Source organism: Meleagris gallopavo, chromosome 9, assembly GCF_905368555.1.
Source record: "Meleagris gallopavo chromosome 9, MGAL_WU_HG_1.1, whole genome shotgun sequence".
NCBI classification, from domain to species: Eukaryota; Metazoa; Chordata; class Aves; order Galliformes; family Phasianidae; genus Meleagris; species Meleagris gallopavo.
In genome coordinates, this window is record NC_139412.1 from 1,158,437 (window position 1) to 1,180,830 (window position 22,394).

Consider the following 22,394-nt stretch of genomic DNA (forward strand, 5'->3'; position numbering starts at 1 on the left):
GTTACACCCAGTCTTTTTGGTCTTCTACACCTGTCCTTTAGCAAGCCAAGACTACATGCCAGCATGAAGGCTTCTGGTGGAAGAAGTCTGGATGCCAGGCACCACCCTGGCCATCCTCCTGGTTTGCTGAGGAGGGAACCATGTGGCTGTGGCTGACAACCAGCTCACCAAGCTGCATCCCACCCCACCGAGCATCAGGGTGATGTTTTCAGGCGGCTCTTGAGGGCATCGCACCGGCGGAGCAGGACAGCGGGTTGTGAAATAACCACAGTGCCATTCCTGGGGGGCAACGGCCACCGGTGCTGACGAGGAGGAGTTGTCACTGTGTGACTTCTCCCAAGGAGCTCCAGCACCCATCTTGGCCCTGCTCCTCTCCACACGTCCCCCTCGCATCGGCCGGGGCGGTCACCGAGGCTGGCTGAGCGATCAATCGCCGCCCAGGATTTCCAAACCTGCCTTTTAACCTGCTGAGCCGGGCTCCAAAGCAGAGCTTCCAGCCACCATGAAAACAATCATTGCAGCCTGTTCCCAAAATCTGAGTGGTAAGGAATATCCAAATGTTTGAATGGTTCCTAACGCTCCAGCGCTGTATGGGCTCGGGCAATTAGCGTTTGCTGTCACTTATTGTCTGTTTGCTTTAAGACTGCTCAGGGGAAAGGGAGGTGTTGGGAACAATTTGGGGTTAGCGGCACCAGAGGAAAACATAAAGTTGCTCAACAGGAATGGGATTTCTTAAGTTAATGCTGACCAGGCATTAGGAAACGCTCCTCCTGTGAGATGCTGCAAAGTGATGCCAGTTCTGCTCTCATCTCCGCGCTGCCCGGAGCTGTGGAGGCTGAGCTCCTCAGGGGAGGCTCCCACCACGACTGGGGAGCAGTGTGGGCACAGCACTGGGCATCGCCCATTGCTCTGCTGATGGTTTTCATTGTGCAGTCTGGAAACCAACGGAGTGCTCGAGGGGCTGTAAAAAGAGCTAAAAAAAGCAACTTTGGGGTAGGCACAGATGTGCTGTGTGTCTTCGCTGGAAAAGTCAGCAGGCATTGGGAAAGCTGAGAGCCACGGGGCTGGAGGATTTCTGGGAATGTGGCATAGCAGGGGGGTGTTTGGAATGGGGACAGCACTGAGGGGGTGAGGGGGCAGAATCCTTCTGCCAGGGTGGTTCCAGCACTCTGTTTTTCCCTGTTGCTCCGTTCTTCCCAATTGCGCTGTTCTTGATTGGATTGAGATGGGAAGAGCTGAGCTCCCCCCGGGACTGCTGCTGGTCCTCAATGGGCACAGCTCTATCCCCTCTTCCCCTGCACATCTCTCTCACTGCAGATTTCAGGTTGTTTTCACAGGCCCTGCTGCGTCTCAGACCTTTGGCCGATGGCTCAGGCCCGTTTTGGGGAGGAGGGATGGGGCTACTTGTGGAATTTGGATCCTGGCACTGTCCGGGGTGGTTAATGGTTCACCAGATCCAGCAGTGGGGAGCGGGACCAGACTGTCCCTTCAGGGACAATGGGGGCATCCACCCCTACCGCTGTCCTTGGCACTGCCGGGGGGGCAGACATCGAGCATCCCCAGCCCATCCACCCCACGTCCCAGCATCAGCCAAACAGGGCCACTCCTACCTTGGTGGTGGCTCTGTGGAAGGGAACGCCGAGCCCACCGTGTCTGTGTCCCCGCAGGCAGCCGTGCCAGCCTCCATGCCGCCCTGCGCACACTGCTGGCCGTGCCATGGCCCTCACAGAGGGATGTCCGTGCCTGGCTGCAGCTCCTCGCCGTGCTCCAGTGGGTGCTCAGCTTCCTGCTGCTGGGTGAGTGGGGCCATGGGGGCTGTAGGGCCGGGCGTGCGCTCACTCACCCACCCCATCCCACAGGTCCCGTCACCCTGGTGCTGCTCCTCTACCTGGTGTTCACCCGCTTCTGGCCCATCTCTGCTCTCTACCTGGCCTGGGTCATCTTTGACTGGGACACACCAGAGAAAGGTGGGATGGGATGGGATGGGGTGGGATGGGATGGGATGGGATGGGATGGGATGGGGCACCCTATGGACACTCCATTTCTCTGGGTTTGCCCAGAGCAATGCCACATCTTCCTCCTCCTACCTACAAATGGCAGCAAGAGGGATACAGCCCTCTGTCTGCTGGGATGATCTCTCCTGACCCCATTCCTGTCCCACTTGCAGGTGGCAGGAGGCTGCCGTGCTTGAGGAGGTGGTCTGTGTGGAGGCATTTTCGGGATTATTTTCCTGTGAAGGTGAGGAGCGGGGTATGGTGTGGGGGTGATAATACAAATAGCTGTGGCACCATCCCAAAGGATCTGCCGTGCTCTCCAAGCAGTTCCCATTGCTATGAACCAGATGGGAGCAGTGCTGTTATTCTAGGTGTCCCCAAGCCCTTGCCTGCAGCACACACTGCTACCACAGAGCACTGTCAGTCCCCTCTGTGCCCACAGCCCTCTGTCCCTGCAGTTGGTGAAGACACACGACCTTTCCCCCGGCCACAACTACATCATTGGTTCCCACCCCCACGGCATCCTCTGTGTTGGCGCCTTCTGCAACTTCATCACCGGCTCCACTGGCTTCTCTGAGCTCTTCCCAGGCATCCGGCCCTTCCTCACCACACTGGCTGGCAACTTCCGCCTGCCCCTCTTCAGGGAGTACCTCATGAGTGGGGGTGAGTGGGATGGGGTGGGGGTGGGGGTGGGGGTCCGGTGCCTGCCTCCCTTCTTCCAGCCATGACAACTGGTCCCAGCTGTGCCCAGTGGCTGTGCTCCCAAGGAGCAGGCAGGGCACGGGCTGAGACTGCCTGCATCTGTGCACACTTTGCCTGCAACCTTTGCACACCTTGTTTGCATCCTGCACATATCTTTTTTGCAGTGTTTACATCCCCTGACGTCTTGGATGCATTCTGATTGCACCTGTGTGCATCCTATGCTTACCTCCTCTTGTGTTGTTTGCACCATCTGCACACCTTGCTTACATCCTGCTTGCATCCTGTGTGCTCCTGATCTGTGCTGTCTGCACCTTATGCACACCCTGTGCACACCTGTGGGCACCTTGTTTGCATGCTCTGCACACCCTGCTTGCACCCGTGCCCAGATTTTTGCGCTCTTTTGACCCCCTACGTGTCTTGCTTGCACCCATGCACACCCTGCCTGCACCCCATGCACACCTTTTTTGCACTATATGCACTCCTTCACTCTGTGTGCACTGTGCTCGCATCCCACCTGCAGCCCTGCTGTCCCCCTGTTCTGTCCCCTCCAGACACGATCCCTAGTGGGGTCCTTTGCAGTTTCCCCCCTACCCCACAGACTGTTTCTCCTGCCATAGGCCTGTGCCCAGTGACACGCCGTGCCATCAGCCACCTGCTCTCCAAGAACGGCACCGGCAACGCCGTGGCCATCGTCATTGGTGGAGCAGCTGAGTCCCTCTCCTGCAGCCCCGGCGTCACCACGCTCATCCTGAAGAACCGTAAAGGCTTCGTCCGCATGGCCCTGCAGCATGGGTGAGTGTGGGACGCGGGGAAGGGCAGGAGGGCACCAGGTGAGAGGCACGTGGGTCCCAGCACACCCCCTCAATGCCACCGTGTGCCCCCCGCAGCGCCTTCCTCGTGCCCTCCTTCTCCTTTGGAGAGAACGAGCTGTTCCGCCAGGTGGTGTTTGAGGAGGGCAGCTGGATGCGGGCCGTGCAGCAGCGCTTCCAGAAGATGATGGGTTTTGCTCCCTGCGTTTTCTATGGCCGTGGCCTCACCTCGGTGCGCTCGCGGGGCTTCCTGCCCTACGCCCGGCCCATCACCACTGTGGGTGAGCAGCTACAAGGGGAGGAGGAGGGTGTCTATTTGACGCCGGGAGGTGGAACTCAGCTCACGTCCCACCAAGCTGAGTGCTGCCCTGTGCCCACCGAGGTGATGGCTTCCCTTCCTGCAGTGGGGAAGCCGGTGACGGTGCCCAAGATCGAGGAGCCGAGCAGCGAGGTGGTGGATCTGTACCACGGCATGTACGTGCGCTCCCTGCTCAAGCTCTTCAATGACAACAAAACGAAGTATGGGCTGTCAGAAGGGGATGAGCTGCGCATCGTGTGAGTGCTATGGGCGTGGGGACGTGTGGCTGACGAGGCCCTGCCGCTCCCTCTCCTCCTCTTCCTCTCCTGGCACCCAAAGTCTGGTGGAGGCCCCAGAAGTACCACCCCCAGGATTGCAGTGATGGGCATGGCCCCATACAGTGACCATGAGCAGAGGGAGGGCATGGGGTGTCGTGAGGAAGAGGAGGGAGGTCGTAGGTTTGCATCCCCAAGGCCGGGCTGGGGAGGGACACTCAGGCACGGGAACCGGTGACAGTGGCCTCGACGTGGCTGTTGGGTGACACCTCATACAAATTTCTACCCCCTCACCGTGTCCTGAGTGTGCTTTGGGGTGCTCGATCGATCAGGCACAGCGTGGGGGTGGGTGGATGGGGTTTGGTGGCACTGCAAGTAATGGTGACACACTGACAGCGCTCTGGGATCTCCTTCCCCAGGCGTGGGCTGGGTGTGCACTGAGGGGCAGGGACGGCCCCATTTAGGGGCTGACGCGGGATGCAGCTGATAAGCATCTCCAGGCTGCTTGTCTTTACGCAGATCCTCAGTTAAACATAACTCTGGGTAAACATTTAGAGAGCAAACACCCATAAAGGCAGATTCTCCTGCAGGCCTTCACCACCCATCTCTTGTCATCCCGGTGCCACCCTCCCCATCCTATGGCCCCAAGCTTGCCCCACATTATGCCATAGTATGAAGGGGCTACACTACTGTCCCCTCACCACGAATATGTCCTCCCTCTTCTTCCTGATACAGGGAGGACCAATTTGGCATGTGGAGAAGGGGAAGGTGCTTTATTGGGGTCCATTAGCAGCACAGCCCCTCATCACCTCCCCCAGGATGCTTTGGGGGACATCTCTGAAATGTAGCTCCATGCCCATCCCCCAAGTGTCCCCACCCTGAGTTCAGTGCGGGCACTGCAGCAGGAGACCTCAGTGCTGGCAGCATTGGACTGAGTGACAAAGTCTCAGTAGAGTCCCTGGTCAGGACCACGACCATTTTTGTTGTCCCCACGTGTCACCACCTGACACAGAGCTGCTCCTCCACTGTCCCTAATGTCAGTCCGTTTACTGCACTCTATGGTCAAGCACTCTGTGCATGCCTGGGGAGGGACAAATGTTTTCTTAGTGACCTGGGATGCACCCCATGGTCACCCTCCCTCAGACCCATGGTCAGTGCTTCAGCAGACAGGTTTGTGGGACGAGGGCTTCCATGCTGTCTCACTTCTTCACTTCTCATTGTCCACCTCTGCTCCACACTGTCCCCATCCCTCGACTCTCACTGTTGCAGCAACTGCCAACTACACTGCTGTCCACGGAGGGGGACACGAGAGCCAGCAGGGAAGTGGGCACAGGCCGGGGCCGCTGGGCTGCCCCCCGGCGCAGCCGTCCCCGGTACTTGTCCCCAGCCATGAAGTACAGGATGGGGTCCAGGCAGCTGTTGATGCTGGCCAGGGGTCGCGTGATCTTGTAAGTGAAGTTGATGATGTTGAGGGTCTGACAATCAGCTTGGAAGTAGCGAGAGGTGTAGTAGAGGGTCCGGGTGATGTGGAAGGGCACAAAGCAAATGGCGAAGACGGTGAGCACGATGATGATCATCTTGATGGAGCGCTTCTTGTAGGAGGGCACGCGGGGGCTGGGGCTGGGGAAGCTGCGCTTGCAGAGCCTCTTGGCCATCAGGCAGTAGCACACAACAATCACCAGGAAGGGAATACCGAAGAGGAGCGCCATGATGGAGGAGCTGTAGTGCACGTAGTGGTCGAACTCCTCAGGTTTGGTGGTGTCATGGCAAAGGGTGCTGTTGTCCTTGGAGCTGGTGGTGACGAAGATGAGGTTGGGGATGAGGCAGATGGTGACAACCAGCCAGACGCCCACGCAGATGAGTCGTGCGTGTTTGGTCTTCACCCACTTGAGGGAGCGGATGGGGTGGCAGATGCCCATGTAGCGGTGGACGCTGATGCACGTCAGGAAGAGGATGCTGCTGTAGAGGTTGGCGTAGAAGAGGAAGCGCACGATCTTGCAGAACACTTTCCCGAAGGGCCAGTTGTTGCGGTCAGCATAATAGTAGACCAGGGTTGGGAGGGAGAAGACATAGAGTGTGTCAGAGATAGCCAGGTTGAACATGTAAGTAGTGGTGGCATTCCAAGGCCTCATCCTCGAGACAAAAATCCACATGGCCCAGGAGTTGAGGGGCAGACCCACCACGAAGACGATGCCGTAGGAGATGGGCAGCAGGATGAACTTGAACTCCTCGTTGAAGACGCACTTTGCCTCTGCAGCAGCGGTTGTATTCCCTCCCAGCCAGGGGGTCGGCGTCGGCGTCCACGGGGCAAGTGAGAACATCCTCACCGGAGCATCCATGTTCTCCCAGCCAGAGCTGCGGGAGCAGTTAATAAAAACACATTAGCTGTTGATCTCGACCATTGTCAGGCACAAAGCGGGGCAGGCGGCCAAAGATGCCAGATTTTCCCCCCCTCCAGGAGCTCCGGCCACTTTGATGCTTCTCTGTTTTTTCTCAGCTCTTGGGTTTGGGCTTGACACGTCCTCCCCTCCGGAGCCCTCCCAGTGACACCCGCGGATCGTAGCTCGGAGCCGCGCGCCGTGACACCGCGTGGAGCCGGGCAGGGTGCCCAGGGCCAGCCAGCAGACCCGCGGCGCGGCAAACAATGAAACCTTGATCAGCAACAGCAGCTCCTGCACGGTGCCAGCGCAGCCTCTTGGAAGCCGGCTCAGCCTAATTGGCACCACCGTGACAATGCCGCCAGTCCCAGAGGGGTCCTCCCCAGAAGAAAGGCAGGAGGAGAAGAAAGGATTGTCTGGAGGGGTACGATGGCCCTGAGAAATCCTCGGGGGGCTGTTAGAGGAGCCTTTGGGAGAGCATTCCTGGGAGCGAGGGGCCTCCAGCTGCCGGCTCTCCTCCCCAGGAGAGCAATGAATTCAGCTGCACAGAGAGGAGCTGTTCCCGTGCCAAACCCCAGCCCGACACAGCGCGAGTTTGAAGCCATCGGGACATTTCCCCCTTTGCGCATTGTTCGGATCAAAGACCGGGATTCTCATCGTCCCAGCAAATTGGTCCCCGGGGGTGAAAAGCGAGGGCAAGCTGTAAAACGGCTGCACTGGCCTTTGGAGATGTCTAAAGTTCAGCGCCCGCTGCTCCAGCAGACACGGGGCGGCCGCTCTGGGCAGGGGTTGGCTGTGCTAAAAGCCTCCTCCGTCAACGCAGGCTGCTGGTGATGGGAAGGGCTCACGGAAGGCAGTGCTGATCCACAGGTGGGCACTGGGACGGAGCAGAGCTCAGCTCAGGGAGGTGATGCAGGATGCTGGTTCGGGAGGGGTGAGTAGAAAGCTGTGCCACCCCACGCTCCTGTCCCCCCAGCCCCTTTACAGCTTTCCTTCGCAGTGAGCACACTGGCAGGGATCTCCCCAGGACACATCCGTGGCTCCGTTAAGCCATCGTCCCGCAGAGACACCCCACTGTTTGCAGAGATGATCATAAATTAACGAATGGCACCAGGACCAGCCCCCAGCTCCGCACGCAGCCCGGCAATTTGTTTGAGTTCTGGGCTGAGCTCAGCTTTGGGCCCAAACCCAGCACCCATTCCTGCTGTGAACGGCTTAATGACCGGATGAGTTCAGAGAGCAAGAGGCAGGCCCTGATCAAACATTAACAGCGGGACCTCACTCTGCTCTCCTTGTAGGGACTGGGAATGCCAATGGGGGCAGCAGGAACCGGGGGTCCACTCTCCTCTCCCACCCTCTGAGGATGGCAGAGGGCAGAGCAGTGCAGCACAAAGCTCTGCAAGAGCAGCGGTGCTTCAGGTTGCGGCCACCACGGCCAATCTCTGCGAAGCTGCTGACAAACGAGGATGATCTGAATAGTCCAATTTAAAAAAAAACAAACAAAAACATCTGATGTAAGAAACACACAAAGAAAATGCGGTGCCGGATGGCTCAGTGCAGAGGGCAGCTGATAAGACAGGTGAAGCCTGAGGCCGGCTGCAAGCGGCAGCGTGATTTGGCTGCTCCTGAGCAAGCTGCCTTCAGGAAAACCACTGACAAACCGAAATGCAAAAGAAGATGGCATCTGACAATCTTGATCTCAGCAGTCGAGGTTTCCTACTTCCTCATCTTAGTCACGATCAAAGGCAGTGGTTTAAAGGGCTCTGATTTACGCCCATCCACCCTGAGGACACGTCACTGCTCTTTGTGTTCCTCGAGCACGGCCCCAGTGAGGCTCTTCCAGCCACTGCTTTCTCTGTGCACTTTTCTGGATGGACCACCTGCAGCGGTGAGGCTCTGAGCCCAGCTGGGAGCTGGCAGAGGATGATGCAGGGCCAGGGAAGTGATGCTCAGTTCTGCCCTGCCCCTTTTGTGGATGCACAGGGCTGTGGTGTGAGACTAAGATTTCCCCTTGCTGTGGGTGCAGCTGGTGGCACACAGGGATGATGGCCAGAGACAGAAGGGGGCTGGGGACAACCTCAGGGCATGTATTTGGACCACGTGCTGCCCTTTGGAGATGGGGCATGGAATAGACTGCAGAGGAGAACTTGGCTGAGTGAGCCAAAGGGGCTCCGGGAAAACACATGGCTTTTCTTCTCTCTTAAGCCCTTGGAAATTGCAAAACAAGGGGAAATTGTGCAAAACATCCTGCAGAAGACCCTTGTCCCTAATCGCCACGTGGTGAGCCCAGCCAAAGCCCTGGCACCAGGGGAGCGTGACCTGAATTCTCTGAGTTCCCTTTTGCTTGCCCGAGCTCCGTCCTTCCTGGGGCTGGCAGTGGTGCTGGGGCTGTGCAGTACCCCACTGCAGCCTGCCCAGCTGGCAGCAGGATGAAGGTGACAGCCTTTTTGTCCTCAAGTGGGCTGTTCCAGCCCTTCCACCTCGCCAGGTTTGCGGCACTGAGCAGAGCTGCAGCAGCCCCAGGGCCAGCTTTGTCTTCAAAGGAGATGGCGTTTGGGGGCTGAAGAGGAAGATGAAGGAGAGGAGGTGGCTGCCCCGTGACATACAAAGGTTTTTGGTGGTAGAGGATCACAGCGGTGTGATTGGAAGGAGAGATTTAGGGATGGGCTGACCCCACCCTCCCCCCCCAATCCTAAGCCCCCTGGATGTCACTGCCATTCTTCTCAGGGCCAAAGCTGCATCTCCAGAAACCCCAAGCCTGGCTCAGTTTGTATAGTCACGGTACCGTCAGTGGGACCATCCCAGCTGCTGCCCTCCCCAAGACCCCCCACCTCACCTCCGCTCCAGGGATGGGGTGACTCTCATCTGCGGGGCACCCCCACGGAACACCTGTCCCCCATAGGGCCCAGGGCCACGCCGCTGTGCCGGGCCGGCCCGCGTCGTGCCTGCTCGTGCTCTCCCACGCTGGGAGCAAAGTGCTGGGAGAGGCAGGGCTGGAGGTGGGCGGAGGCGGGGGCAGGAACCCGCGGTTCGCTACCCGTGCCGGTGTCCCTGCCTGCCCCGCGGGCCGCTGCGGGGCTCAGCACCGCCGCGCTCCCGTCCTGTCCCGCCCGTGCGGCCTTCGGACTGGATGCAGCCCCCAGGATGCGAGATGTGTGCGTTTCCCTCTCGGTTACTGGGGATCACCGCGTCCCATTTGCCCGCGGGTGCCGTATGCTCGCACCCACGGGATCACGGCGCCTTGCAGATGGGAACCGGCCGCGGCCCTTCTTCTCCCTTGGGGACCAAGCGCCCTCAACCCTGGGGACTCCGGCCTCTCTCCTTCGGGGGACAGGATGGTACCGCAGCCCTGCGAGGCTCTCCTGGGGAGAAAGGCGGCCGCTGCCACCTTGAGGCCGGCCCGGGCATCGTGTCTCCAAAGCGGGCGGCAGCAGCAGCAGCAGCCTGCGGTTCGGCAGCACGCAGATGCGTGCCGGGGCTCCCCGTGGCTTGGCCGACAGACGTCTGTCCTCACTGTGTGTACGCGCGCACTTCAGCGTCCTCCAAATCCTCAGCCTTTATTCTGGGTGATAACAGCGCCCCATAGGACGCAGCCTCAGGAGCAGCTGCTGCAGAGCTCCTTGGTGAATTTGGCCCGTCAGGGTGTGCAGGGCCTCGAGGTCCAAACGTCCAGTGGTCCCCTTATCCTGAGGGGCCTCAACGTGTCCTGTGCCCCCCCGCTCATAGGGCTCAGCATGGTCTTTGCATTGCTTTGGGGAGGGCGATGGAGACATACGGTGACACCCCGAGAGCATCCATCTGACGTCCATAGGAACTTCCTGAGACTTCCCAGTGGAGGCACAGCAGTCACTCGCTGCTTGGCCAGGTCCACACCCGGGTGCTGGCCATGGTCAGATGAGATGCCAACAGTGCTGGCAAGGGAACAACTATGGCACATCTCCAGTCCCACATGCACAGGTTTAGCTGTTGGGTTTGGGGTGGGCTCAGTGCTGCCGGCTCCCCAAGGGGCTCCCATGCACTTTTCCATGGTGCAGGGATGTGTGCAGGGCTGAGCACCCCAGCTCCCAGCATGTCTTGCTCAGTGCCATCCCTGCACATGCAGCAAGAGACCCTTTTGTCAATAAGTGGGGACCCCCTGGGTGTCCATGAAGATCTGGGGACGCACGCTGAGTCTGTCTCCCCAGCCTCCTGCACCCTGCCTGGAGGGGGGGGGTTCACCTCTCATCCTCTCCCAGGCGCAGGGCTCTACTGGGGACCCTGGGGACAGCAGTGCTGCCCTGCTCCATGCCTGCTGCTGTCAGCTCCAGGGCTGGGGGGTACCTGAAGACTTCAGTGCTGTCCCAGCCATGTGCACACAGCCCCTCCTCACGCTGCTGCACTCCAACATGGCCTGGCCCAGCGCCAGCGCTGCAGGACCTGTCACAGCACCTCTGGGGAAAGAAAAACAAGGGAAGGCTTCAGCCTTGTGACAGCAGAAACGCCCACCTTTGTGTCCCCACCCTGCATGAACTGTGCACCCCAGCACTGCCACCCCTCCAGCCGTCCATGCCCCATTGGTGGCTCTCCAAAGGGAGAGCACCCTGCTTCTGGGGGTGGCCCCTCAGCCAAAAGCAAATCCCATGGTTGTACCTCTCTGCGGTGGCCATGCTGGTAAGCGCTCATCCCATGCCCCGGCACCCGCTGGCAGCGCGGTGGGGGTGGCTGAGGGGCACCGTGGCTCTGGTGCAGCAGCATTTGGTGGTCATCCCCTTCACCCCTGGGGACCATGCGGTCCAGCTGGCTCAGGTAGGTGGCCATGTGCAGCACTGTCAGAGAGCAGTCGCCCCTCTCTGGCACATCCCTCACCAGGATGGCCGATTTGGGGCGCTTCTGCCTGCCCACACCAGGAGGGCTCAGCAGGGACCTGCAGGGTGAGGGCAAAGGGCTCCGTGTCCGGGGGGGACCCCTCACGGGGCTGTCTTCCTGTGTGTCAGCACCCAACGCCCACGTGGCAGGCAGTCCCTCAAAGATGAAGTAGGCCGGGTTGGTGTAGCTGCTGTTCGCCTCTGGGAGGCTGCGAGGACGGCTCCTGCAGGGCACAGCATCACCAGGCTCAGCATCACCTGGGGATGGGGCACGAGGATGGACCCCAGCCTGAGGGGGTACCTGAGGAGCGGCTTGGGGCACAGCGGGGAGTCCTCTGCTGGAGCATCCTCCTCCTCCTCAAAGCTGATCCACTCTGCAGAGCACAGAAGTGTCACTTCTCCCCACGTGGGCGCATGGCAGCAGTGGGGTGGCACGGTGGCACCTTACCATAGAGCCTCTCGCGGGTGCTGCGCCTGTCCTTGGGGACGCGGACCTTCATCCAGCCCCGCATGGAGCCCGTCTCCTCACCGTGGTGGAAGAGGAAGGTCTCAAACTGCTGGGCCGTGCTGCCGATCATCGATCGCATCGCGATGCAGCATTCGCCTGCACATGAAGCACGGTGAGCCCCACACCCAGCAGCACCCTGCCCGTGTCCCCATCCCGTGCGCACCGTACGACTCGCAGCTCTCCACGCCCTTGATGCTGAGGAGCAGGTGCTGGTCACCCAGGTACTCCAGGTCGGGCAGGATGGGGTTCAGCTGCACGAAGTGAGAGGGGCAGGGTGGTAAGGAGTGTCTCTGTCCTCGGGGGGTGATCACACCATGCAGGATGGGAGGGATGGGAACGAGGAGGCAGGAGGATGCTGAGCCCTCCCCGCTGTGCGTACCACGGGCAGCTGCTTTGCTGACCAGCACATCCTGAGGAAGCCGGGGACGTCGCAGTTCTGCGAGGCGTTCTCCCCGCTGCGCTGTGCCTCTGCCAGGTCAGAGCCATGGAGTCAGCTCCAGCCCCACGCCAGGCACCGACCCCCCCTGCCCAGCACTGCAGCCGCAGGGCACCTCACCCTCCAGGCAGTAGGAGTGGAACTCGATGTAGCACTTGCTGCGGCTGGCAGTTTTGACGATCACCTCGATGCTGTCCCACTCGATGCAGGCCAGGGGCTCAGGGCCAGTGCCAGGAGCTGCAGGACATGGGGGTTCTCAATAGGGGCCGAGTCCCAGTGGGGGACAGACCCCGTGCCCTTGTCCTTACCCTTCTTAGGCACAAACTGCGACGTCACACCCACCTCAAAGGTGGCAAAGACGGGCGAGTGATCACTGGTGACGATGTCATCAGTGCAGCCTGGCATGGGGAGAGGCAGCTGGTGGGCTGCCAGAGCCGTGGGACTGCACCCAGCTCAGCCCCATCCCCAGGTGCCACTCACCATAGGAGCTGCAGACCAGGTGGGTCTCTGGGAGAGACTTCCAGAGGATGCGGTCACACCACGAGGGGACACTGATCCTCATCTAGGAAGGAGAAAAGCGACCACTATAGGTGTCCTCTTAGGGTCAGGATGCTTTCTTCCTCACCACCAAGAAAATGTAAAGAGTGGCCCTAAAGCTTCACCTCCCCCCAGGGGAAGGCTGAGCACCCTGTCTAGCACCATCTGTCCCACTGTCCCCATCCCCCATCTGTCTCCACATCCCATTGATGTAGGAACTCACCCCTGTGGTCTTGAACTTCTGCCAAATGTAGTTGTCCCGGGAGCCCCGCTCATACCGGTAGGTGGGTGGGAAGGAGATGTCACCCTCACCTGGGAACCGAGACACAAGGGTGACGTGAGACCAGCATCTCCAACTGTCCCCCAGAGGTGCAAACTGCTCCTATGGGGTCAGGCCTTGAGTTTCCCCATGCCCACATGCTCCCAGCTGTGGGGACACTGCCCAGGAGGGGCTCATGATGCGCATGACTTTCCCCAGGTTTTTGGCACCTCGCACAGAGCCGTGCAGGGACACAGTGCTGGAGGTGGCACTGGCAGAGAGCTGGACGTCCCTGGGTGCCACTAGGAAGGCAGCAAGCAGCTTAGCAGCCCCACACTCACAGAACTGCAGGAACACCTTGTTCTTCTCCCGCTCCAGGTTGAGTTGGTCCATGGCTAGGAGGATGTCAAACTCCTTCTTAGTGACATGGGTCAGGACGTCCTGAGCAGGACAGGAGGAGCAGTGAGCACTGATGCTGACACCCTGAGCCCAGCTCCCCATGGACGCACACCTGCACATCCATGTCCAGGCGGTAGTTGAGGTCCCCAAACCAGAAGAGGTGGGTGAAGCGCAGCGTGAGGTCGAAGGCGCTGAGCCGTTTGTCGCCCAGTGCCAGCAAGCGCAGGATGTCACTGTAGTTCTGGTTCCGCCTGTGCCGTGCGGAGGGGACGGCAGCCACGTGTCAACCACTGTGGGGTATCGTGGAGCCACTCCTCGCCCCTGAGGCGGGAGGGGGATGGGGTAACCCCACACCAGCCCACCCCACGGTGTCCCTATCACCTGTGGGTCTTCTCGCTGCCTGAGGCCAAATGGCAGTTGACAAAACCGAAGGAAGTCCCATTGAAAAGAAAGGAGACACCCACAGCCCCCTTGTTCCCTGTGGGGACACCGAGCTCAGGGGGCATGGAGGTGCCGTGGGGCAGCCCCCCCAGCTCAGTATCCCCATCTCTTCCCTACCCAGAGTGTTGGCAATCCCTGTTTTGACGCTGGAGGTGTGGACGTGGCTGATGCGCCGCTCGTGCTCTGGCTTCACCAGCACCACCATCTTGATGCTCCAGAGGCACTGCAGGGCCACCTGCGGGACGGAGCAGTCAGCCCGCCCACCACCCACATTGCAGGAAGACAAAGCATCCCCAGAAGTTGGTCATTACCACTCGGTAGTCGATGCCCATCAGCGTCTTCAGGGACGCGCGCAGGAACTCGACCCACTCGCGGTCACCCAGAGAGTTCTCCTGTGTGCCGATGACGTAGATGTCGTGTGGGATGCAGGCAGTGGTCTCGTCCTGAGTGTGTCCCAGACCTCTCGAGGTCAGCCAGGAGGCGAGGGAGCGGGGTGGTGGTGTGCTGCCTGGGATGGGGACAGCAAGTGACTGCCTCGCACCCTCCTCCACCCCAGTACCTGCTGGGGATGGGAAGCATCACACCGTGGTCCATCCATGCCCATCTCAGACCTGCGAAGCCCTCCAGGTATTCATGTCTCCAACAGCAATGGGGCAGGCAAACTCCAAACCCCAAATGGCCACGATGGGATCTTCTACAGCCTCTCCCTCCCACTGAGGAGCAGTTCACACCTCGCCTGTCCTAAGGCAGCTCCCTGCAGACCTTTCCCAACTGTCCCAGGTTTGCAGTGGGCTCTGAAGATCCCCCAGGATGACATGACCGCATCCAGGTCACTTACCCATGTTCCACGTCCCGACATAAACCGAGATGAGGTCAGGTTCATCCAGGTTGGAGTGTTGGATCTTCATCAGCTGCAGCAGCTGGCAGAAGGCTTCTCGTTTCTGGTGGCAACACAGGGAGCTCAGGGCATGCAGGGCTCAGGGGCTGGACCCAGGTATAAGAGAGCACAGAAGCCTCAAAAACAGACAGGATCAGGGGGACAACAGCATCCAGGTACCAGAGCTGAGGGCTGGCCTTGACCTGAAGAGCACCTATTCCCTGCATGGCTAAACAACGGCTCTGTGTTCCCAAAACAGCCTCTCTGAGGAGATGGGGGGAGAGAGGCTGGAGGACATCCCCCCACAAAGCCACCTGCAATGCTCACCTTTGCACTGGGAAAGATGAAGTCCTTGCTCAGGCTCCTCTGCAGGTCACGATTGTACACCAGCCTCACCTTGCTCTGCACGCTCTGGTACTTGATCAGCTGCAGGACTGAACGTGGGGCATGAGAGGTACAGGGGGACATCCTGTCCGACAGCACATGGCATGGGACAGAGCTCGGCATGCAGCCCATCCCATGGAGTCAGGCCCAGCCCTGCAAATGCCTCATGCAGAGAACTGGGGGCCAGCATCCCCTTACTTTTGTCCTGCGGGATGACCTCCTCTGGGGACCCACTGCCCCTCTTGGTGATGCTCACTGTGCCCTCCTCCACATCCACTGTCAGGGCTGCGCGCTGTGACTTGCCCACCTTCACCTGCGGCATGGACAGGGGGGGTTCCTGGGTCAGCCCCCACCCACGGGTGACAAAGACACCAGGGCCACACTGTGTCCCCTATCCTCACCTCGAAGCACTGCGTGGCCATGGGCTTGGTGTCTGGAGGCAGGGCTGCAGGGCTGGGCAGTGCCAGGTTGTGCCGTGACACCATGTCCTGCAGTGACATCAGCACCTGCCAGCAGGAGGAGCGAGAGATGGGGACATGGTGGGTGACAGCCTGGGGGTGGCTGAGGTACCCAGACTGGGGAGATGCTGTCACTGGGAGCATGAGGTAAGGGGCCCTAAGCACGGGGAAAGGCCAGGGGTGCATGGCTGTGCAGCTGAGCAGCAATGTGCTGGAGGGATTAATTAGCTGATGAGTTGGCCAGGCACAGCAAGGAGCTGGCAGCATGTGGGCACCTTCTTCTCCAGGGATGAGAGCAGGTGGTTGACAGCTGAGATCTTGCTGAGGAGCAGCTCCAGGTCAGGATTGCTGGCCGGGAAAACCTGGAGAAGAGGACTGGTGCTGATGTTGTGCTCAGGATGTGCCCAGGGCTGGGAGGGACCTGCTGCCTCCTCCTGCACTGGGAGCACACAACCCCTTGTCCCCAGCGGGGACCTCATCCCCTCCTTTGTGCTCAGAGAGCACCACAAGGCTTGCAGCACCCTCAGACCAAAACCACCCATACCCCTGGAGTGGGATGAGCCCTCAGGGCTCACCTGCTCTCTGGCCGGGCTGCGTGGGGACACGGGGGGCTCGAACACTCTGGCCAGGGTCTCCAGCCCTGCCAGCGTGAAGTCAATCTCACTGCAGAGCAACAGAGGAGCATGAGAGCTGGAGATGCACAGGGAGAGGGACAAGCAGGAGGCCCCTCAGCCCTGCCCTCCTCCTGCCATCTCCGTGCCACTCACCTGTGCAGCTCCCGGCAGGCGGTGACGAGAGCAGCACTGAGATGGCGCAGCTGCGGGTGCCCACTGCGCAGTGCAGCCAGGTCCAGTGGTAGGTGCTGTGTCAGGTAGTCAGCCATGAAGCCCATGAAGTCACTGGACGGGCTGTAAGGGGGGCAGTGGCTGGGAGCGGAGGTACCCAGGCTTGGAGAGCTGCCAGCCTCAGCTCGGGATTTGCAAACCACAGGGAAAAGCATCTTGTGCCCCACTCCAGCTCCAACATGAGCAGGGCTAGATGTAGGCAGCCACCCTTAAGAGCATCCTCTTGGTCTTGTGTTTTTGGGATGTGCCACCTCCATCCTGCTGTGTTGTGCCCACCCCGGTGCCCCAAGGAGCGCATTACCTGCTGTGGATCTGCTCCTGAAGCCTCAGCTGCAGCTGCTGTGAGATGTGGGGACGGGGGGGAGGAGCACCAGGCCCTGTGCTCTCCTCATTAACCCTGGTGGGCACCATGCTGCCAACATGGCCACTTCTTCCATCTTCCCCATCTGCAGGCACAGATCCCAGCTCAGCGCCATCACCTCTCTGCCGGCAGCCCCAACCCTTTGCCCCCATGCCCTCACCAGAGTCCTCATCAGCTGCTTCCCGGAGCTGGTGCACAGGGTAGAGCAGCGGTGTCGCCAACCCATTGTTGGGCTGCTGGTAGGCGCTGATCAGCTCAGGGAGGCTGCGGAAGTACTTGGCCTGGATACCCTGTATGGTCTGGGGGGCAGAGGGGATGGTGGCCACCATGTACCGCATTCACAAGCCAGATGCCTCCAGCCAGGTTCATGGCTGGGGTGGGCAATGGGGGATGCGCTGCACGCTCTCACAGCAGGGATAGTGACAGAGAGGAGACAGCATTTTCACAAAGCCTCTCCCAGGTGTGGCAGCAGTGGGTGGCCATGGGGCTACCCAAGTGGCACCGTTCCCAGGCGGCTGCGCTGCAGAAAGGGTCGGTGCAAAGCTCGCACATCCTGTGCTGCTGCACTTATGCAAAAAGCAAACCACACCGCTCGCCACGTGCGGGAAGCTGCAGGCTGCACCTCGCTGTGTGCTGTGCAGAAGTTGGAGGTGGGGTGAATGCCCCCTTCCCTGTGCACTGCTCCCTGCACTCACCTGGACGGAGAGCAGCCCCTCATCGTCGGGCAGGATGCGGTAGGTGTGGACGTGCCGCTGGAACCTACAGGAGAGCAGAGCATCTGCACCCTGTGCTCTTTGCAGGTAGAGGAACTGAGCTCCTGCTTCAAGTAATGAAGCTGTCACCTGGTGTCCGCCCCAGGGTGCCCCATGTCCCATGCTCCCCAGCACCATGTGTTTGCCATTTGCACCATGCACCTGGCCAGGAAAGCCACAGGGAACTGGGGGGCATCCTTCCAAAACTGCAGAAGCACTGTCTGTGCATTTCCAACACATCTGTGCAGTATGTCCCTCAGTTGTCGTGGAGGTCCACCTCAGCCCCAACCCTGTGCCTCTGCCAGCAGCAGTGGTTTAAGTGCTGGGGCTGCTCAAACTGGCAGCTGAGAAATTAATAGCAGGCACTGTGGTCCGGATGCTGGCGCGCCAGAGGCTGGACGCAGAGGGGATGTTTGTATTCACACAGAGAGAGCTGTGCTGGCCGCTTCCTCCACCCCACGCAGGGGCCAGGCAAGCATCCAGATGCACCTGAATCTGGGCAGCACCACAGGGCACAGCATGCTGCCCCATGGATGTGGGTGGGAGCTGTGCAGAGACCCCACCCCAGACTGAGCTGGGCATCACCGAAAAAGTCCCATCACCGAGAGCCGAGCAAAGCAGAAGTGGTGGCTGCACCCTGCACACATCCTTTTTGCTGTCAAATGATTTGCAGCCCCAACCCTGCCTTGCTGTCGCTCTGTTCCATCCCCTCACCCTGCTGCAGGGACTGGGGACAAGAAAGAAACCACGAGCAGAAACAAGGCAGAACTCACAGGAGGCACAGGGCGTACGCCCCTGCGATGGACTCACTGTCCCGCACCAGGAAGCAGCCGTCTCGCCCAGCCTTGGCCAGCAGCTCCTCGGCCATCACCCTGCTGATGTTCCGGTGGTACCAGCTTGCTGCTGCCATCCTCGTGGGTGACACAATGTCAGCTGCACTGCGTTGTGTTCCCCACCCCACATGGGCTGACTGCCGAGGATGGGGAAGGTGGGGGCTCGGAGGCTGTGGGTCCCGATGGGCGATGTGCAGCTCTTGCTCATAGAGCGCCCTGCACTGATCCCCCCAGCTGGGCAGTGCAGCAGGAGTGGGTCAGGGGAGGCTGTGGGGTGAAGCTGGGGGTCCCGGTGCTCCTCATCATGGGTGGCTGCAGCCTGCAGAGTGAAGGGGAGCAGAGAGGGGCAGATCAGGGACGCGCGGCAGCATCACCCCACCAGCATCCTGCCCTGCTGCACTGTGAGCATAAGGCCACACGGACATCCCGGTGGCATGTGGAACCCCGTATGTCACCAGAGGTACTCACCCTCTCTTGCAGACATGGCACTGCACACCCTGTGCCCCCACCGCCCGTCCTCTGCAGCCAGGCCCACTTCTCACCGTCCCTGCTCTGCACTGCTGCGCCTGCCCACACTCTTCCTCCTTTACGCTCTGCTCACTCCACGTCTGGGACAGCCTCCTCGCTCCTCCTCCCACTCCAGCCCTGCTGGCAGGAGGAAGCCGGCAGCGATGCAGGGCCCTGAGCGCAATGGGGGCTGCCCAAGGACCACCACCCTGCTGCCATGCAAGCCCAGAGCCCCACCCCACAGTCGTACCCAGCGGAGGGGATGGAGAGCTGCATGGCATCACTGTGCTGTGCCGGGGCTGGCAGTGATGGGGATGCCTGCGCACGGGGGTACGGCTGCAGTGTGGGGCTGAGCTCCAGCCATGCAGAGATGGTGATGCTGTGGGCATTGGGTGGGTGAGAAAAGTAGGTACCCACTGCTGCATTCACTAATTCTGTGCAGGGGTGCCCTGGCTTCAGGGAGAGGAGAAGCGAGGGGCTCAGGGAAGGCATGGGGACCATCACACTGAGGTTTTGCTCCTCGTGGCATGGAGTAAGCAGACCCCACGTGCCAAGAGCTGCGCGGGGCAGCTGCCAACAAGGCTGCGTTAGGGTGATTAGCACCACAGCACTGTTAATTACAGACAAGCTGCAGCCACCATCTGCTGCAGGAGAGATGGGATGGGGGCTTCACCACCCACGCCAGCCTGGTTCCTCCCTGCTCTCTTTGCACAATTTTCTCCGGGCAGTTTACAAGACCAGCACGTGGGCACCCCCTGCAGCAAGCAGCACCAGGCACAAGGACGTCCCCACCACCCTCTGCACAAACCTCTCCAAGGCATCCCCTGAGCTCCTGGCACTGAGGAGGAACCTGGTCACCTCAAGGGGCCACCACCTGGTTTGGCGCTATCAGCTATGGGCTGGTGGCATTCCCATCTCTCAGCCGTCCCAAGCACAGCTGCATGGCACGGGGCAGTGACTGGGGGACTCCACCACCTGCAGACCCTCTTCCACCAATGCTGCTTTCAGCTGTTACTTAACCATTCCTGCAGCTGTGGGTCCGGCGGCGGGCAGGATTAGTGCTGACCACAGCACCTAATCCAGCTCAGGGCAGGAAGGCACGACGCTGCCAGGGGCTTTGGGAAATCATTGCTGTCTGTCTGTCAGCCTGCCCTGCAGCAGTGTGTGTGTGTGAGCGGAGCAGCACGCAGAGTGGGGACCTGCAGGTGAGGCTTCGTGCCATTCATCAAACAGGAGAAGGGCATCGCCCAGCAATCCAAACACAGGGACAGGCGGGCTGCAGGCCCCGGTGTCCCATTGCCTATGCTGCAGCCACACCGACGCGAGCAGGCACCCAGGTAAGGCTGCACCCAGACCTCCACCACTGGGAAGGTCACAGTTCACGTGGCCTCTGCCCTTGGCAGAAATAGTGCCTGCTAATCTGCAGCGTAAGCAGCTCTGTGTGTGCAATTAAAGAGATCACAAATCCTGGACCCGGTCAGCACGTGCTGGCAGCCGCAGCCCCGCACTGCTGTGGGCTCAGTGGGGTGGTTGCGGGGTGTTCCATCCCCACCACCCGTGTGCGTGTCCCCACACTGCGGGACAGCAGTCCCCAGCGTGGACCCACTTGGCACTTCCACAGTTTTCTTATTTGCAAGTGTGCACCCTGAATTAACAACATGTTAACCAGGTAAGGTGAGGCCAGCCTGCAGAGTTATGAAATGACCACAGGACGGAGCCTGGTGAGGGAGCAGCCCTCGTGGGTGTGTTCACACCATCATCTTGTGAACCACTGTTCCTGGGCCTCCTCCCTTTGGTTTCTATTCTCCCACCACCTCGTGTCTGTGTGCTGAGGGCAGGACCAGGGGGCAGGGATGCACCCACCGCTCGCTGCCCAGGGATTGATTCTTGGTCCTGAGGGGCTCAAGGTCCTTCCCGAGGTGGCACAGCTGTCCCATACCCATAGCAGGATTTAGGAGGTGCCTGGCCCCATCATGGCAGCCCCACAGAGTGCACGAGGGAGGAACCCAACCGGGAAGCTCCTTCCTTCCCTTCTGCTGTCCCCATCCACCACCATGTGAGGACCTGCACCCTGCCTGCCAGGCGCTTCCACCCCAATTACCATCACTTCACCCCTAAGCTTTACCAATCTCCATAATCTGCTTTCCCAGGGCTCCAGCCACCGCCCCATTTATAGCCCACTCTTACTCACAAAGCATCTCCCTGGTTAAGAAACTAATAGGATTGCAGCCCCGAAATACCTCTCCCATAGTGCACGCACACACATGGCACACCCCCGGCCAAAGCCTGGTGGGCGAGATTCGGGGTGGGAGCGGGTGGCTATAAGAGGCCACAGAGCTGGGAGCAGCCGTGGTGAGCAGGTGGCAGCAGGACAAGCAGGAGAGGAAGAGGAGAACGTGCATCCAACCCCAGGTGAGTGCTGCTGTGCTGAACGGGCAGGGATGTCAATGGCAGAGTGGTGGCTGGAAGGAGGGCAGCCTGCAGCTGGGTGGGTTTCAGTATGGATGTAGGCATCCTTAGTGCAGGAGGACTTGGCCAAGCCAGGAATCCCAGTGCCCATTTTCGGAGCTCTGGCACACAAAGGAAGGCTTCAGCTCTTCTCTCTCCCCTTTCATTCTCCCTTTCCCCATCACACAAATCGTGCTCCCTCAGCACCTCAACCTGCTGCTCCCAAGGAATCCTGTGGATTAGGATGTCCAAGACCCACAGCCCACCTGAGGCCATTCCAGAGCCCGAGTTTGGGACTGACGCTTTGTTTTCCCATGGGGAAGAACTTCATCATCTTCCCTCCACTCCCTCCCTATCGCTTTTTCCCTTCTCTCCACCATCACTGGTTACATAAAGGGGTGATTCTGCCCACGCATGCCTGGGGCTTAAAATCTTGCCTGGCCTTAAGCCCAGATAATGTCAGAGCTGCCTAAGTTTAAGAAGCAGAGCTCATCCCTTCTGATCTCCCCACAAATCAGCCAACAATCAGTGAGATATTTGCCATTTAATTCTGGACGCTGGTGTTGATCAAACAAAAAGCAGCAGCCCCCAAGGGGAGCTCAGTCCTGTCCCACTGCCCACTCTGGGGCTGTCGGTGAGTGTGGGATGGGGCTCTGAATGGCACTGGACTCCCCTGCCCATGGTTTCCTCACTCTCCTGTGAGTGAGGACAATGAGTATGTTCCTCCTGGTATGTGATGGCAGCAAATTCCCAGCAGCTGCAGTCTCCAGCAGCTCCACCACTGGGGTGTACCCCCAACCCCATCAGGTCCTGAGGAATCATGGCAGCTCTGGATGCAAATAGAGCACCTGAGCCCTGCTGAGCCTCCAGCCGTGCTGCTCACAGTGCCAACTCCCAGGAGGGCCGTTGCCAAGGGCTCTGCAGAGCATTGGCACACGAACCATTGAGTTCCCATTGCTGGTGATGGCCAATGGGTCTCCTATTCCCACCTCCAGCATTTCCCCCGTCTCTCCCTGCAGGGTTCCTGGCTGTGTGGCACCTGACTTAAA

The 22,394-nt window shown here is 60.0% G+C and overlaps 3 protein-coding genes across 7 annotated transcripts; 1 reads left to right on the forward strand and 2 right to left on the reverse strand.

Annotated features, from left to right (window-relative positions):
* Positions 1 to 268: 268 nt before the first annotated feature.
* On the forward strand, positions 269 to 6,245 carry LOC100540643 (diacylglycerol O-acyltransferase 2-like). Of its 3 annotated transcripts, XM_085230582.1 has the most exons (10): positions 269 to 542; positions 1,668 to 1,796; positions 1,860 to 1,967; positions 2,168 to 2,238; positions 2,453 to 2,657; positions 3,314 to 3,488; positions 3,584 to 3,786; positions 3,910 to 4,024; position 5,032; positions 6,204 to 6,245. In XM_085230582.1, the coding sequence occupies exons 1-10, from the start codon at positions 503 to 505 to the stop codon at positions 6,243 to 6,245; spliced, it is 1,089 nt and encodes a 362-aa protein (XP_085086708.1). In that variant the 5' UTR covers positions 269 to 502. The 3 variants fall into 3 exon arrangements, with proteins under 3 accessions (XP_085086708.1, XP_010713402.3, XP_010713401.2); XM_010715100.3 differs by lacking the exons at position 5,032; positions 6,204 to 6,245 and having other exon boundaries at positions 276 to 542; positions 1,668 to 1,770; positions 3,910 to 4,371; XM_010715099.4 differs by lacking the exons at position 5,032; positions 6,204 to 6,245 and having other exon boundaries at positions 277 to 542; positions 3,910 to 4,371.
* On the reverse strand, positions 4,833 to 9,442 carry P2RY4 (pyrimidinergic receptor P2Y4). 3 transcript variants are annotated; one of them, XM_010715101.3, is made up of 2 exons: positions 9,293 to 9,442; positions 4,833 to 6,433 (listed from the first exon to the last, which is right to left on the reverse strand). In XM_010715101.3, the coding sequence occupies exons 1-2, from the start codon at positions 9,319 to 9,321 to the stop codon at positions 5,293 to 5,295; spliced, it is 1,170 nt and encodes a 389-aa protein (XP_010713403.2). In that variant the 5' UTR covers positions 9,322 to 9,442; the 3' UTR covers positions 4,833 to 5,292.
* A 545-nt stretch (positions 9,443 to 9,987) lies between these two features.
* LOC100540799 (phosphatidylinositol 3,4,5-trisphosphate 5-phosphatase 2-like) lies at positions 9,988 to 19,013 on the reverse strand. The gene is made up of 27 exons (XM_019618123.3): positions 18,859 to 19,013; positions 18,331 to 18,709; positions 17,501 to 17,564; positions 16,966 to 17,104; positions 16,746 to 16,890; positions 16,367 to 16,507; positions 16,175 to 16,262; positions 15,875 to 15,961; positions 15,543 to 15,647; positions 15,340 to 15,454; positions 15,085 to 15,191; positions 14,719 to 14,821; positions 14,192 to 14,388; positions 13,998 to 14,115; positions 13,821 to 13,917; positions 13,552 to 13,690; positions 13,382 to 13,481; positions 13,005 to 13,093; positions 12,725 to 12,806; positions 12,553 to 12,642; positions 12,365 to 12,481; positions 12,188 to 12,276; positions 11,972 to 12,059; positions 11,749 to 11,904; positions 11,602 to 11,674; positions 11,086 to 11,524; positions 9,988 to 10,886 (listed from the first exon to the last, which is right to left on the reverse strand). The coding sequence occupies exons 2-27, from the start codon at positions 18,465 to 18,467 to the stop codon at positions 10,671 to 10,673; spliced, it is 3,321 nt and encodes a 1,106-aa protein (XP_019473668.2). The 5' UTR covers positions 18,468 to 18,709; positions 18,859 to 19,013; the 3' UTR covers positions 9,988 to 10,670.
* Positions 19,014 to 22,394: the final 3,381 nt, after the last annotated feature.

Bases quoted from the DNA above. Each gene is read 5' to 3' on its own strand.
- LOC100540643 (XM_085230582.1), top strand. From the start codon at position 503: ATGAAAACAATCATTGCAGCCTGTTCCCAAAATCTGAGTG. The intron at 543-1,667 runs GTAAGGAATATC...GTGTCCCCGCAG, and splicing joins CTGTTCCCAAAATCTGAGTG to GCAGCCGTGCCAGCCTCCAT. The intron at 1,968-2,167 runs GTGGGATGGGAT...TCCCACTTGCAG, and splicing joins CTGGGACACACCAGAGAAAG to GTGGCAGGAGGCTGCCGTGC.
- P2RY4 (XM_010715101.3), bottom strand. From the start codon at position 9,321: ATGAGAGTCACCCCATCCCTGGAGCGGAG. The intron at 6,434-9,292 runs GTGAGGTGGGGG...CTGCTCCCGCAG, and splicing joins ACCCCATCCCTGGAGCGGAG to CTCTGGCTGGGAGAACATGG.
- LOC100540799 (XM_019618123.3), bottom strand. From the start codon at position 18,467: ATGGCAGCAGCAAGCTGGTACCACCGGAACATCAGCAGGGTGATGGCC. The intron at 16,891-16,965 runs GTGAGGGCATGG...CTGTGCCTGCAG, and splicing joins AGCAGCTGATGAGGACTCTG to ATGGGGAAGATGGAAGAAGT. The intron at 12,807-13,004 runs GTGAGTTCCTAC...TCTCCTTCCTAG, and splicing joins AGAAGTTCAAGACCACAGGG to ATGAGGATCAGTGTCCCCTC.